Raw genomic sequence first — 12,762 nt, 5'->3', positions numbered from 1 at the left:
AAGTTAAGTGAGGAAAAAACCTATCATCTATTTTAAGCCACAGTAAAATAAAACTGAAAAATTTCTAACCTTTGGATTGCAGAAGTAAACCCATTGGAAGAGATTCCATTTAAAATCACAATAGAGAATTAAATAACTAGCGATCAATCAAGTCCACAGAGGCTAGGTTAAGAGCCCAGCTTGAGAGAGAGGAGCGAGAAGAACCCCAAAGACAGAAGGGAAGAGGGCTTGAACCAAGAGCTGCTACTTCCCGCCTGTCCAATACTGCCGTCGCTAGCTACCTGTGTCTATTGAGCCCCCTCGTGGAGTTAAAAGCGACATGTGCTGTAAGTGTATAACACACACCAGAAAGACTTGGCACGAAAAAAGAATGTAAAATATCCCATTGATAATGTTGTATATTGGTTATGTGTTGAAACGTTAATATTTCCAATCGCTGGGTTAAATAAAATTCGTTATTAAAATCTTTTTCAGCTTTTTCTAACTTTTTTTCCACGTGGCTGCTGGAAAATGTAAAAGTCCACAAGTGGCTCCGCACTCTATTCCCATTGGTCGGCACCGCTCCAGCTGGATGGGCATTGCAAGCAGCAAAGGGGCTTTCAACCTCTCTGTGCTTCAACGTGCTCATTTTTCAATCGGAACTGATCCGACACCAGCCTTCAAGGGTGGGGAAGAGGAAGCAAGGAGCTACCGTTAACAGAGCGCTCGGCCAAGTGTCTGAGTATCCAAGCCTGCCTTAAACTCAGCTAAGGTGTGTGAACAGCAGCCAGGGTCACGCCCACAGGCTACAACCCGCGGAGGCCAGCTGCGCATGCCTTCCCAGCCCCAGTCGCCGGGGGGCGGGGCGAGGCCCAAAGCGCACGCGCGGGCGCACTAACACAGGGGCCGAGCCAGCCAATGAGATTGTGCGCGCGCGCGCGCGCGCCTCCAGCTCTGCCCGCCCCACCCCCAGGCTGGCTCTGCCTCACCCCGCCCCGCGGCGCGGCACGCACAGGGCGGCGCACAGGTGGGCGGGCCCTAGCGGCGCGGCCTGACGGCGGCGGGAGTCTGTGGTCGCTCCCTCGGCCCTGGCCCACGCGGCTTGCACGCTCTTCGGGGTAATATGGCGGACGCGGAAGGTAAAGGTCGTTCCCTCGCGGTTGGCGGGGCCAGGTGCCCCGAGCTGGGGCCGGCTCGGTGAGCCGGGAGTGGTGCGGGATGGCGTCGGGGCCCGAGCTCTCCGCTAGCTCCAGTCGCCGGGCCTCCTGCCGCCCTTGCCTCTGGGCCCTGATTCCAGGACTGAGGGCAAGAGAGCGAGAGGCCCTCGCGGTGATGTGGTGCCGCGAGGGCCGGACCTCCCGTGGACAGCACAGCCCCCTTAGGGCCCTGTCGCCGTCGAAAGGCGTCGGCCGTGCCGGCGACCCCGCGGTGGCGGGAGACCTAGTAGTATTTGAGCCGCTGCCAGCCCGGACGCCGCGGTCGGCGCCACGCGCTGAGGGAGTGGAGGGTGGTGGGAACAGGCGGGGAAGAAGAGGGGCGCGGGCGGAGCTCCGAGTCGCAAGAAAGTTCTGGAGGCCACAAGCCCTCGGGGATAGTCGAGCGGTCACTTATGGAACTTTCAGGCCAGCGGGTCGAGCGCTTCTGCAGCATGTTTAAGCCCCGCCAGGGCCACGTGCTGAGTCGGAACGGAAGCCAACACGTGCGGCTGCTGGCGGTGGGAGCCGGAGCCGCGCAGCCCACGCATTTGGCTGTACACATTTTGTTTTCTTCAGTAATTCTAGACCAAGCATCCATTTCCTACCTGCCCTGATTTCGTTTTGTGTTTTAAACGTTGTTGCCTTTATTTTCGGGGAAAACTTCCAAATCTTGTGTTTGTTTTTTTAGTATTTATTTTGCCGAAGAAGCATAAGAAGAAAAAGGAGCGGAAGTCATTACCAGAAGAAGATGTAGCAGTGAGTAGGAATACATTTTCCTTTGTTTTGACTAAAAAACGTTACTTAGATAACAAATTACGAAAAAGAACTGTTTCTAAAGATTTCTAAGGAATGGGCTGGAATTGGGTGGTCGTTATGTAAAACCACACAAGCCCAGCCAACCTAGAGTCTCTCCTATCAGGTGTAGTTTGCTAAATGGTATTGGCCGCACCAGCTGCTCTCCCTGAAATTCTCTTTATCATCTCACCTGCAGACCCACCAACCCTCTTTCTCTTTAAACAGCTGTGCCCATCTTGGTGGTACTTCCCTTACTGTTTGGAGCTCCTGGTTCATTTTTCTTTTTCCTGTGGACGTCCCAGGGAAGCAGCACAGACCACTTTTTCTGTTTTAAAGGCATAGACTTCTGTGGTAGTAATGGAATTGTTCAAAATCAGGTGAGAAGTCTAACAGTGTGTCTCTGTCCTGTGCAAGGAAATACAACATGCTGAAGAATTTCTTATCAAACCTGAATCCAAAGTGGCTCAGTTGGACACATCTCAGTGGCCCCTGTTGCTAAAGGTACGTGGTTAAGATCATGCGCCAGCTCAGTGTCTGGCTTTTACATTATGTCTAAGTGTTAAACAGTTGATTAAGAGTGCTTAATGCCAGCGTCCTTGACTTAGGAAATGGTAGATGATACAGTCTAAAGCACTGGTCCTGAAAGTGTCTGAGGTGAAGGACCACATTATCATTTTTTTCATTTCCAATGCATCTGACAGTGTTGTAGAATACAGGTAAGATCCCACAACAACGTCAAACTGCTGTCAAAGTTCATAAACTATTATTTCTTGGTTTCTGTACCTAACTCCACCTCACAGACCTATACCAGTTTGTGGGCCACACTTGGAGTAGGACTGCTTTAGTGCTTGAGAGCATGGGCTTTGAAGCCAGACCAGGTTGGGTCAGGCAGTGTGTGACCTTGCGCCGGTTGTTTAACCTCTCTGAGGCTGTTTGGTCATAATGTCTTCTCTTAGGAAGGCAAGCTGAGGGCTGCAGGAGGTAATCCATGAAAGGTCTTTAGCCACAGTGCCTGGCCTTAACATGTCTTGTAGAAGTTATTAACTATTGTATTGTGTTTTAAATAGGGTAGTTCGGTAACTAGATGAATTGCAAGTTTCACAAATGACTTAATGGGCACCTACTATGAAATTAGGAGGAAAAGTTAGAGTAGAAAAAGTTAGTGAGAAACCCCTTGACGAAGTGTTTTAATAAACCAGCGTGTGTGAATGAGGTAAAAGAATGAAATCAGCTTACATAACTCAACACAGTTGAGTTTCTGCTTTGCCAGACATGTCTGCCATTTAGATAGCATCTGCTTTTCTATTGTAAGCCGAGGGGATATGCTAGTGAACCAGGTAGATAATGTCCCTACTCTCATGAAACTTAAAATCTAGGAGTGGGAGACAGTTAAAAAATAATTGCTATTTGTAAGTACCATGACAAAACTAAACTGGGTGCTAGAAAAGATGGGCTTCGTTTGAGGGGAGCTGTTTCAGACCAGTGGTGTTGAGCCTCAAGCCTCAGAAAGGAGAGTGAAAAAGGAACAGAGATTGGAGCGTCTGGAGCAGGAACAAGCCGGTCTGTTTGAGAAACATTGTTGCCAGTCTCAATTTGATTATCTTTTGTCCCTGAGAAAATCAAAGTTAGTCCTTATTCATAAGCCCTCACAGTGAAGCCCAGTCTGTGCTGTAGTACCCCAAGAAGTCTCTTTTCTAGAGGAGTGCTAAGTTTGTGTTATTCTTACCCATATGGGTGATTTTTCCAGTATGTAAGGAGGCTTAACAATCTGTCACAGCAGATAATGGAAATAAATGAGCAAAATCCAAATTTATGAAGTTGAAGGGTAACCATATTATGGTTGATGGTGGTGCAGATTCTTGTTTTATGTATGTTAATGGTTTATTAAGTTTGTTTTGTGTTGTATCATTGCTTTCTAGAATTTTGATAAGCTAAATGTAAGGACGACACATTATACACCCCTTCCTTGTGGTTCAAATCCTCTGAAGAGGGAGATTGGGGACTATATCAGGTAGGTGTGTTGGGAGCAAGCACTGTTCAAACCTATGTTCTTTTCAAAATGACCCTTTCACATCAGTTATTCAAGGAGCTAGTGGCATTTTAGAATGACATTGCCCTAAATATCTCATAACCTGTACCCATGGTGAACTCTTCTTTTTTGCTCTTCAGATTTAGTTTTTATTAGAGGACCAGAGCTGATGGCATACTAATTTTTTTTTTCCATTCTAGGACAGGTTTCATTAATCTTGACAAGCCCTCCAACCCCTCCTCCCATGAGGTGGTAGCCTGGATCCGACGAATACTTCGGGTGGAGAAGACGGGACACAGTGGTACCCTGGATCCCAAGGTGACGGGCTGTTTAATTGTGTGCATAGAACGAGCCACTCGTTTGGTGAAATCACAACAGAGTGCAGGTATGTGGAAGAGGTGGCTACTTGGAGATTGGAAGGCTTTCTGCATTTCCTCTCCTTTCTCCATTTTGGCTCTTGGAAGTGATTTCTTCATTAGTAAAAAAAAAAAAAAAAAATTCTAAGCAGGGGTACTCTTGGTTTATACCTCCTGTCCTCTGCCAGATCCTGGTGGGTCTGCCTTTCTTGGAGTTCCGGGTACTAGGATTGTGCACATCGGGCTGACTAGATCTATTCCTGGCACTGAGGCCAAGCTGTGTCTGATTCCAGCTCTAGGCTTATCACTCCAGGCTCCTCTAACTCCGCACTGCTGCTTCTGCCTGAAGTGCCCTTCCCTCATTCTCATCTGGGAGAACTTTCCTGCTTGATCTTAGAAAGGATTTTTTTCCAGGCAGGCTCTACACTGGGTAGTCCAACTGTCCCTGTCAGCACGTCAAAAGTTGAACACCCGATGAGAGACAGTGTCTTCATTCCTTTCCCACATCCACACACCATGAAATCTGTCTTATTGCAAATTTTACAGAAACAGGAGGTCAAATTGCTTGCTTTTTCCCTGCTGCACAAAATGAGAGTGATGTGAGCATATAAAAAATACAGAAAACTCAGTGGCCACACCTGACTACTCTTTTGTCATTTTTCAGGCAAAGAGTATGTGGGAATTGTCCGGCTGCACAATGCTATTGAAGGGGGGACTCAGCTTTCTAGGGTAAGTCTGTAATTGTAAGGAGGTCACCTTTTGGCGACTTGGGTCTCTGAGCCCCTGGACGTCTGGAGACAGGTTGGTTTTCCTGGCTGGCCTTTCTCGTGCTCTTTTCACTGGGCTGTCCTGGCCATCTTGGATGGGTGACTGCAGATGGTAGGGGCACTTCCAGCCATGTCTTCTGAGGAGAAGGTCCTATGGCCCTGAGCTATCTCAGCGTAGTTGAAGAAAGTAAAACTTGAAAGGGCATTTTAGATCTTAAATGATTGAAAGAAACCTTTTGTGTTTCATTTGTGTCCTTAAACTCGCCAGATATTCCCTTTGATCTTATTGAAAAGTCCATCTAATGAGAGTCTTTATTTTCATTTGTGCTTATTCTCAGGCCCTGGAAACTCTGACTGGTGCCTTATTCCAGCGTCCCCCACTTATTGCTGCAGTAAAGAGGCAGCTCCGAGTGCGGACCATCTATGAGAGCAAGATGATTGAGTATGACCCTGAAAGAAGATTAGGTGGGTCAAGATTAGGCCTGTGAGCAACTGAATTGATGCAGACCACACATGGAATCCATTCTCGAGAGTTGTATTCTGTTGTTAAAAGTGGATGCCCTTAGTGTATGGTAGAGTCATGGCCTATGTGTGTTGTCTCTAGTTTCACTGGCTCAGAGAATAACTTTGGGTTTCTCAACTGGTGATGTGTTTACTTTGGAAAATATGTGCTGCTTTTGTGTGTGTGTATCAGGAATCTTTTGGGTGAGTTGTGAGGCCGGCACCTACATTCGGACGCTGTGTGTGCACCTTGGTTTGTTATTGGGAGTTGGCGGTCAGATGCAGGAACTTCGGAGAGTTCGTTCTGGAGTCATGAGCGAAAAGGTACACCATTGTGGAGCTAGAAGCATTAGAGCTTGTACTTAATATCTTCCAGCCCTTGGTGGAACACCACCTGCTTCACATCCTAGAAAAGGCAATTTCCAAAGCGTTGAGTTCAGTTCAGGGTAGCTTCCCTGTTCTGTTAATTAAACTTTGGAACATTGAAACATGGGCTAGGGGGCATGATTGGATAGAAAGCATTGCTCTATTCATTTACTTCCCAGCCTACAAAAGTGTCTGCTTAGATTTAAATATATCTACAGTTAAAGAGGTCCAGAAGAGAGGTGATTCTGAAGAGACTGAAGACTGATGAGCTTGGACTAGCAGACAAGACTAAATTCATTCAGTTTTTGGAAGTTTGGGGTCCGTTGGGCTGAGATACAGTGACACTGAATAATTTCCATACATGGCTGCCTTTCAGGACCACATGGTGACGATGCATGACGTGCTTGATGCCCAGTGGCTGTACGACAACCACAAGGATGAGAGTTACCTGCGCCGAGTTGTTTACCCTTTGGAAAAGCTGTTGACATCTCATAAGCGGCTGGTTATGAAAGACAGTGCAGTAAGTTCTGGGTTTCAAGACTACGTTTGGACAAAATGATGAGAGACATGGTCCATGTTCTGAAAACTTCATTCTGTTTAAAGATGTGAAACATGATGTCATGAACTTATATTTTCCTTTGGGTTTATTTTCTTTTTTTCAACTTTTGTAGATTGGGCACTGGATCCTTTTGTGGTTAATAATGGAAGCGTTGGGGCTGGCTCTGTGGCCTAGTGGTTAAGTTCAGCGCACTCCACTTCAGCGGCCTGTTGAGTTCCCAGGCATAGACCTACACCACTTGGTGGCGACTCACATACAAAATATAGGAAGGTTGGCACAGATGTTAGCTCAGGGACACTCTCCTTCAGGAAAAACAAAACCCAAACATACTGAGTTCAAGTGAAAATTTAATGCTAGTCTAATTCCATTTCAAACTAAGGCAAATTAATTAAACATTTACTTTAAGAGTTCTCCCATAGTAAGTAACTTGGTTCAAGAAATAGACTGTCAGTGGTACATAAAATTTGCCCTCCTATAACCTGATAGTTCTGCTTGTGCCTGAGAAACCTTGATTTATCTGAATGATTGGTAGAAAAGGTTGTTTTGATAGGGATAAAAGGTTGAGACTAGAGAGTTTCAGAGAGGTTATTTCTGTTTTAGGGATTTCAATGAAAAGTTTCATCCTGTTTAAATTCTAGTTTGAGGCTATGAAACCTAAACACTGAGCTTATCGAGTCTTTTTTCTTAGCATATTTACTAAATAACCTAATTATCGAGAGTAGTTGTCTTAATGACGCAAGTAAATATGTAAGTAATGGTGTCAGTCTGGGTTTCCTCTCTAGTAGTGATTTATGGATGAGTTTTGCTTTCCAAGTAGTCCAGAATTTTGTAAAAAGCCTTGTTATTACTAATGACATTGTGATCAATGTGGCTTTTATAAATTAACATTGTAATTGTGGCCAAGAGCATAATCAATTTTTGTTAAATAATATGTAACAATAAAAATTAGTTCTGAAGGGTATAAATTTCTGTATACATTTAATAATTTGAGGTTGATCATTCATATTCAAATCTTAAATTACACAGATGTTTGCATGTTTTGTATGTTAAAGTTAAAAGACAAAAGAGGTATACTAAAATGATTGAAAATACTTAATCACATAGAACAACATAAATGCGATATACCCTCCTTATGCTGGGGTTAAACTGGTGGCTTCTGGGTGAATTTAAGGGGAGGGTGGAAATATAGTCGGCAAAAGAGATCTTTCTGAGTGAAGACAAGATGGGACAAGGCAGATGGATGTATTGAGTGCCATTGAACTCAGGAAGAGCTGGCCTTAACTTATACCTCTTTGCCTATAACTTAATGTCAAAATTTGTGTATAATTGGTTCAACAGGCCTCGGTAATCTTGCTTGCAAGTTACTTTGGGAGCCTAATAAATCTAATAGGTCTCCTAGTTCTCTTAGACTTTTTCCCTTAACGATAAGGAATAGAGAAGAGCAATTAAGGAAAACTAAAGCTGGATTTTGGTTTAAGAAGAAAACACCTTTAAGTCCATGGACATACAGAGAGCAGCTATTTTTGAAGTCCTCTTTAACCTTTCTGAGACCACATGTACCAAGCCCCTAGCACACAGTGGGTGGTCGCTATTATTCTGAGTCCCTTCATAAGCGGGATTTCACAGGTGGGAGAGCATTCACATCACCCCCTTGTCCTCCTTTGTTCTGGTGTGGGCGTGGGTTGGAGGGCAGTGGCTTGGCCTCTCATGGGTGACGCCATCCTTGCAGGTGAATGCAATCTGCTATGGGGCAAAGATCATGCTTCCAGGTGTTCTCCGATACGAGGATGGCATTGAAGTCAATCAGGAGATCGTGGTCATCACTACCAAAGGGGAAGCAATCTGCATGGGTAAGAGCAGAAGTCACCCTCATCCCTTCTGCACCATCACAGCCAGGCTCACCAAGAGCAAGTCCTCAAAGTCCTGGCCCCTCAGGTGGACTAAGCAGTGTTACCTGGGGTCTTTTGGGAGTGGTCACAGCAAAGGGCCGTGTCAGACAGGCACAGGCAAGGAGGTAAGTGGGGTTTCCCTTTGTCCCACTGGCTGCTTTTAGAGGCCATGTCTCAGCAGCTTGGCCCTCCAGTGGGAAGAGAGGAACTCATTAATGAAGGGGAATAAATGTCCATGGCAAGTGAGATGGACAGCCATTAGTCTCTTCCTTGTCTGCTTATAGCAGTGAACCTGTAAAACTTTAGCTGCTATTGGATTGTCCCTTAAAACTTCACATGTTCCATGGCCCCAAAGCAGGTGTGCATGCTGTTCCCTGTGTGTGGCTTGAGCCCCAAGCCTGATGGGTATCTCTTTAGAGTGCCTTGTTGAGGTGTTCCCTTCCGGTCTGGCTGTTGTCTGTGGAGATGGAGCCCTCCATGGCTCTCTTGCCTGCTCACAGCTGAGAAAAGGGATCCTGATGACATGCTTTATTTCTGGTGCAAATTTGGCACATTAAGTGGGTAGCTCTGATTCACTTATTAAGAGGTTTCCCAAGATCTAAGAAGCATTGATTTTTATTAGTGTGATTAATACCAGTATTTTTTTTAACTTGATAAGTTTAACATGATTTCAAAGAAGAAAACCTCAAGGCAGTAGAGCTTAGAGTTTTAAATGGGTTTTAAAAAGTTGTATAGAACAGTGGAATTCAGGCTCATGGGTTATTGAGTCTTTCCCCTTCAGATCATTCTTTTCTCTCTTCCCAATGCCTGCAGCTATTGCATTAATGACCACAGCAGTGATCTCTACCTGCGATCATGGTATAGTAGCCAAGATCAAGAGAGTGATCATGGAGAGAGACACTTACCCTCGGAAGTGGGGTTTAGGTCCAAAGGTAAGTGGGACTGAGTGTGTGTCCCTGCTGCCACAGCCTTGCCGTCTCCTGGGCTCTAGAGAATTGACAGTGAGTAGAAACGGGCTCGTCTGAGACCAGATTTCAGTTGGACGAGGGGAAGCAGATGGGTATCATTCACATTACACAATGGGATGGTGAATTTCAGCCAAGTTGAGGGCTTATCACAGAGTGCAGAGAGGTGTCTGTCACTCAAGAGTCCACAGTGAGGGGCTTGACCTAGGTAGGGGATCTGGGTAAGGGATCTTAGCTTGAGCCATGCCAGTACGAAGGACGTAACATGAGTTGTTGATGAGGTGAAGAGGGGAGGGAAGAGTCCAGGGCAAACAGGATGTGCAAAGGCCCTGTGGGGAAGGTGTGCCACAAAGTGACACTGCAGAGGCTCTCACTAATACAATAATAAGCTTTGTGACCTTTGAGAAGTCCCATATTTGCTCCTGTTGTATGTGTGCAGTCATAATACCTGCTTCATGTGTTGACACTGTTCTGATGTTGAAACCCTCATGCTCCACCAGGCAAGTCAAAAGAGGCTGATGATCAAGCAGGGCCTTCTGGACAAGCACGGCAAGCCCACGGAGAGCACACCTGTTGCCTGGACACAGGAGTATGTCGACTACAGGTGAGGATGTCCACTGTAGTGAGGGTGGGAGGATTTAGAGCCCAGAGGGGAAGACACAGCATGCTGGCCACCTGGATGAGTACGTCAGTTACAAGTGAGGAGGGTCCTGGAGCTTGGGTATGGGGAAGGGACAGATTTAGTTTGGGAGAAACTTGCTAAATGTGGGACCATAGGAGCCTCTGGTGGCTCATGAGGCCTTGGGGGTTCTAAGGTAGCAGCAGGTGCTTCACCTTGACTGCCTGGGCCAGTTAGGGGCTGGGGCCTGCACAGCAGACAGTTATCCCTTTCTAGTCTGGCTCATGGGACTCTAGAGGGAGTCAGTCTGCAACAGCAAGTGGTGAGGAGTTCTTCTGTCCAGCGTCAGTATTTTGATGGTGGCTTTAGACTTGCCGGATAGCACTGATAAACTGAGGAGGGAGCAGTACCTCCATGGAAAGCTGTTCAATGAATCTAACCTATTGCTACCTCCCCTCTTTCAGTGATTCTGCAAAGACAGAGGTGGTGGCCAAAGCAGCACAAGCTCCGCAGGTAGTTGCTGAGGTGGTAAAAACTCCAAAGGTAGTTGCCGAAGCAGTGAAAGCCCCAAAGGTGAGTGGTGTGCTGTGATCAGTTTGGAATGCGCTTCGGGAGATGTTTCTGCTTTGCTCATCTCCATGACCATGTGCAGTCCAGCGGCATGTGCTGGCTCAGTTCAGCAGGGCTTCCCGCCCCCACGGTGCGCAGTGTGCACTGAGGTGATGTCATCTCGTACCCCAGGTGTATTTGTTTAGCCTCTGCGGTCTCCAAATCACTTTCCCTGTTGTATCTGCTGGGAGGAGTGTGGGCTCAGCCCCCACCTCAGTGAGGCAGCAACACCGGAACAGGGTAGGGGTGCACTGCATATTATTCTGGCCCTCACTCTGGGTCAACTGGTGGCACAGGTGTGTTGAAATCAGAGGCTGTGACACTTGGAGCTGAACAAAACTCACCAGGGAGCAAAATGACCTGAGGCCGACACATCTCTAGAGAGCACTGGCTTAGTGTTTCAAAAGTCTGAGGAAAGCGTGTGGTGGCAGCTCCACTTCCTAAGGTTGGGAACCGCTGGCATTAGAGCATAGAATGGCATGTCCAAAACCTTGGGTGGCAGTGAATGACCTGAAACGAGGGATCTGAGAAGAGCTTCTCCTGGCCTGCTTTGGGCCTGTGAGATGTGAAGTCCTGGCTTGCCTGCCTTCCTTGAAGACTTGTGGGGAGCATCCCTAGAGGGCAGGTAGTCTAGGTTGTTACATGAGGGAGGTTAGGCCCGGAGCAAAATGGCTTGCTTGGGGCCTTTCAGCCCCCGGGCACTGCACTGCTACTTTGGTGCTCCTGCCATGCCGATGGCTTCCTGGTCTTTGGGAATGAGACCATCTTCAAATCCTCTGTAAACCAAGGCTCTGTCAGGGTTCATAATTAGAAAATTTCTTGTTGGATCCAGTCAGGATCTTTTCTGGTGGCTCCCACCTTTTGATTTACTGAAGCTTTCTCATCCGTTTTTGCCCAAGAGCTAACATTTGGTCACTTGTCTCTGCCTTAGCGGAAGCGAGAGAGTGAAAGTGATGAGACATCTCCAGTGTCTCCACAGTTGATCAAGAAGGAAAAGAAGAAGAAGAAAGACAAGAAGACCAAGGCTGCTCTAGAGAGTGCTGGCGAGCCGGGAGACAGGGTGTGTATAAGCACTTTCAGGATACTTGGGCTCGCTCAGTCCTTGGAGAGGAAGGAGTTGCCCAGGTGGCACTGCCCTGTGTTCCTGGAGTGCCTTTGTCCTCCCCCGCCTCCGTGGGATGGACAGAGCCAGGCCCTGGCATTTTATAGTAACTGCTCATAGTTAGAATTCTGTTGATGGTGGGTGGGGAAGATGTCTACCTTGGGAAACTGAATGCTCCCATTTGTGAAAGTAGACCCGCTGCAGCAGCACTGAAAAGCTCAGGACTTGTGTTAATGTGCAAAATTTCCTTAACCCAGAATATCCTTACAGATCCTGAAAAGGCTCAGTTGATTGGGTAGAACTTCCCTGATTTCCTTTTGGGACTGTAGCAATGGTTCTGTTAGCAGATGCTGTGAGCTTGCTTTCTCTTTCTCTTAGGACAGTGACATCACCAAAAAGAAGAAGAAGAAGAAGAAAATAAAAGTGGAAATGCTCTCTGAGTAGTGGAAACCACTTTAAGCATTCTGTCCAGCTGGGAGGAGAAATTAAAGCCTTGTTGAGAAAACATAGTTCTTTTTGTTCTTGAGAGAATGGAACATAGGTCCCAGAAAAAGGAGAGATCCAGCACATCTTAGCTGCTGCCTGAGACCTCAGTGATGTTACCTGGTGTGGTCATCCCATCTTGTCCTGTTTTAAGGATATGGGTGAAGGAGGCAGGTTTGATGCCACCCACTTCTCTGCTTGGGAGAGTTGGGAAGCCTTGCCTTTAGAGCCAGCACTGCCCAGTAACCATCAGCAGCTGTTTCCTGGTGGCCATTTTGACATAGTCCTCTCCTAGGTTGCTTCCCACTCCATTTAAAAAGTTTGTAAAAGTTAAGTCTGCTCGGTGGACTGGTGTAGAGCAAGTAAAAATATAACAATCATGTTCAGTGTCCTCTGAGGTGTCAGAGCCACCTCTGTCACCCCATATTTCCCTTCTGGATATAGGCCTGGCAAGGACTCGCAGTGTTCCATTTTGTCAGCTATTTGCAGTCCTCCTCTGGTCTGTCCATCCCTTATGCACTTCTTCAGGCACCCAAATCCATCCGGC

General features: G+C 46.8%; 1 protein-coding gene and 2 non-coding genes across 3 annotated transcripts; all 3 read left to right on the top strand.

Annotated features, from left to right (window-relative positions):
- The first annotated feature begins 982 nt into the window (after window positions 1-982).
- On the top strand, window positions 983-12,239 carry DKC1 (dyskerin pseudouridine synthase 1). Its single transcript, XM_046673711.1, has 15 exons — window positions 983-1,118; window positions 1,864-1,931; window positions 2,385-2,471; window positions 3,890-3,981; window positions 4,200-4,384; window positions 5,020-5,084; window positions 5,461-5,587; window positions 5,817-5,947; window positions 6,366-6,509; window positions 8,278-8,398; window positions 9,251-9,369; window positions 9,903-10,006; window positions 10,486-10,594; window positions 11,562-11,690; window positions 12,111-12,239. Exons 1-15 carry the CDS (start codon window positions 1,103-1,105, stop codon window positions 12,174-12,176), a joined length of 1,563 nt encoding a protein of 520 aa, XP_046529667.1. The 5' UTR covers window positions 983-1,102; the 3' UTR covers window positions 12,177-12,239.
- On the top strand, window positions 6,044-6,177 carry LOC124246237 (small nucleolar RNA SNORA36 family). The gene has a single exon (XR_006890441.1). It is a non-coding gene; the product is annotated as a small nucleolar RNA SNORA36 family (small nucleolar RNA).
- Window positions 10,274-10,405, top strand: LOC124246238 (small nucleolar RNA SNORA56). The gene has a single exon (XR_006890442.1). It is a non-coding gene; the product is annotated as a small nucleolar RNA SNORA56 (small nucleolar RNA).
- Window positions 12,240-12,762: the final 523 nt, after the last annotated feature.

Source organism: Equus quagga, chromosome 10, assembly GCF_021613505.1.
Source record: "Equus quagga isolate Etosha38 chromosome 10, UCLA_HA_Equagga_1.0, whole genome shotgun sequence".
Taxonomy (NCBI): domain Eukaryota; kingdom Metazoa; phylum Chordata; class Mammalia; order Perissodactyla; family Equidae; genus Equus; species Equus quagga.
Note: the sequence above shows the minus strand (reverse complement) of the source record. Positions and strands in the feature narration are given on the sequence as shown.

Bases quoted from the DNA above. Each gene is read 5' to 3' on its own strand.
- DKC1 (XM_046673711.1), top strand. The intron at 5,948-6,365 runs GTACACCATTGT...GCTGCCTTTCAG, and splicing joins CTGGAGTCATGAGCGAAAAG to GACCACATGGTGACGATGCA. The intron at 9,370-9,902 runs GTAAGTGGGACT...ATGCTCCACCAG, and splicing joins AGTGGGGTTTAGGTCCAAAG to GCAAGTCAAAAGAGGCTGAT.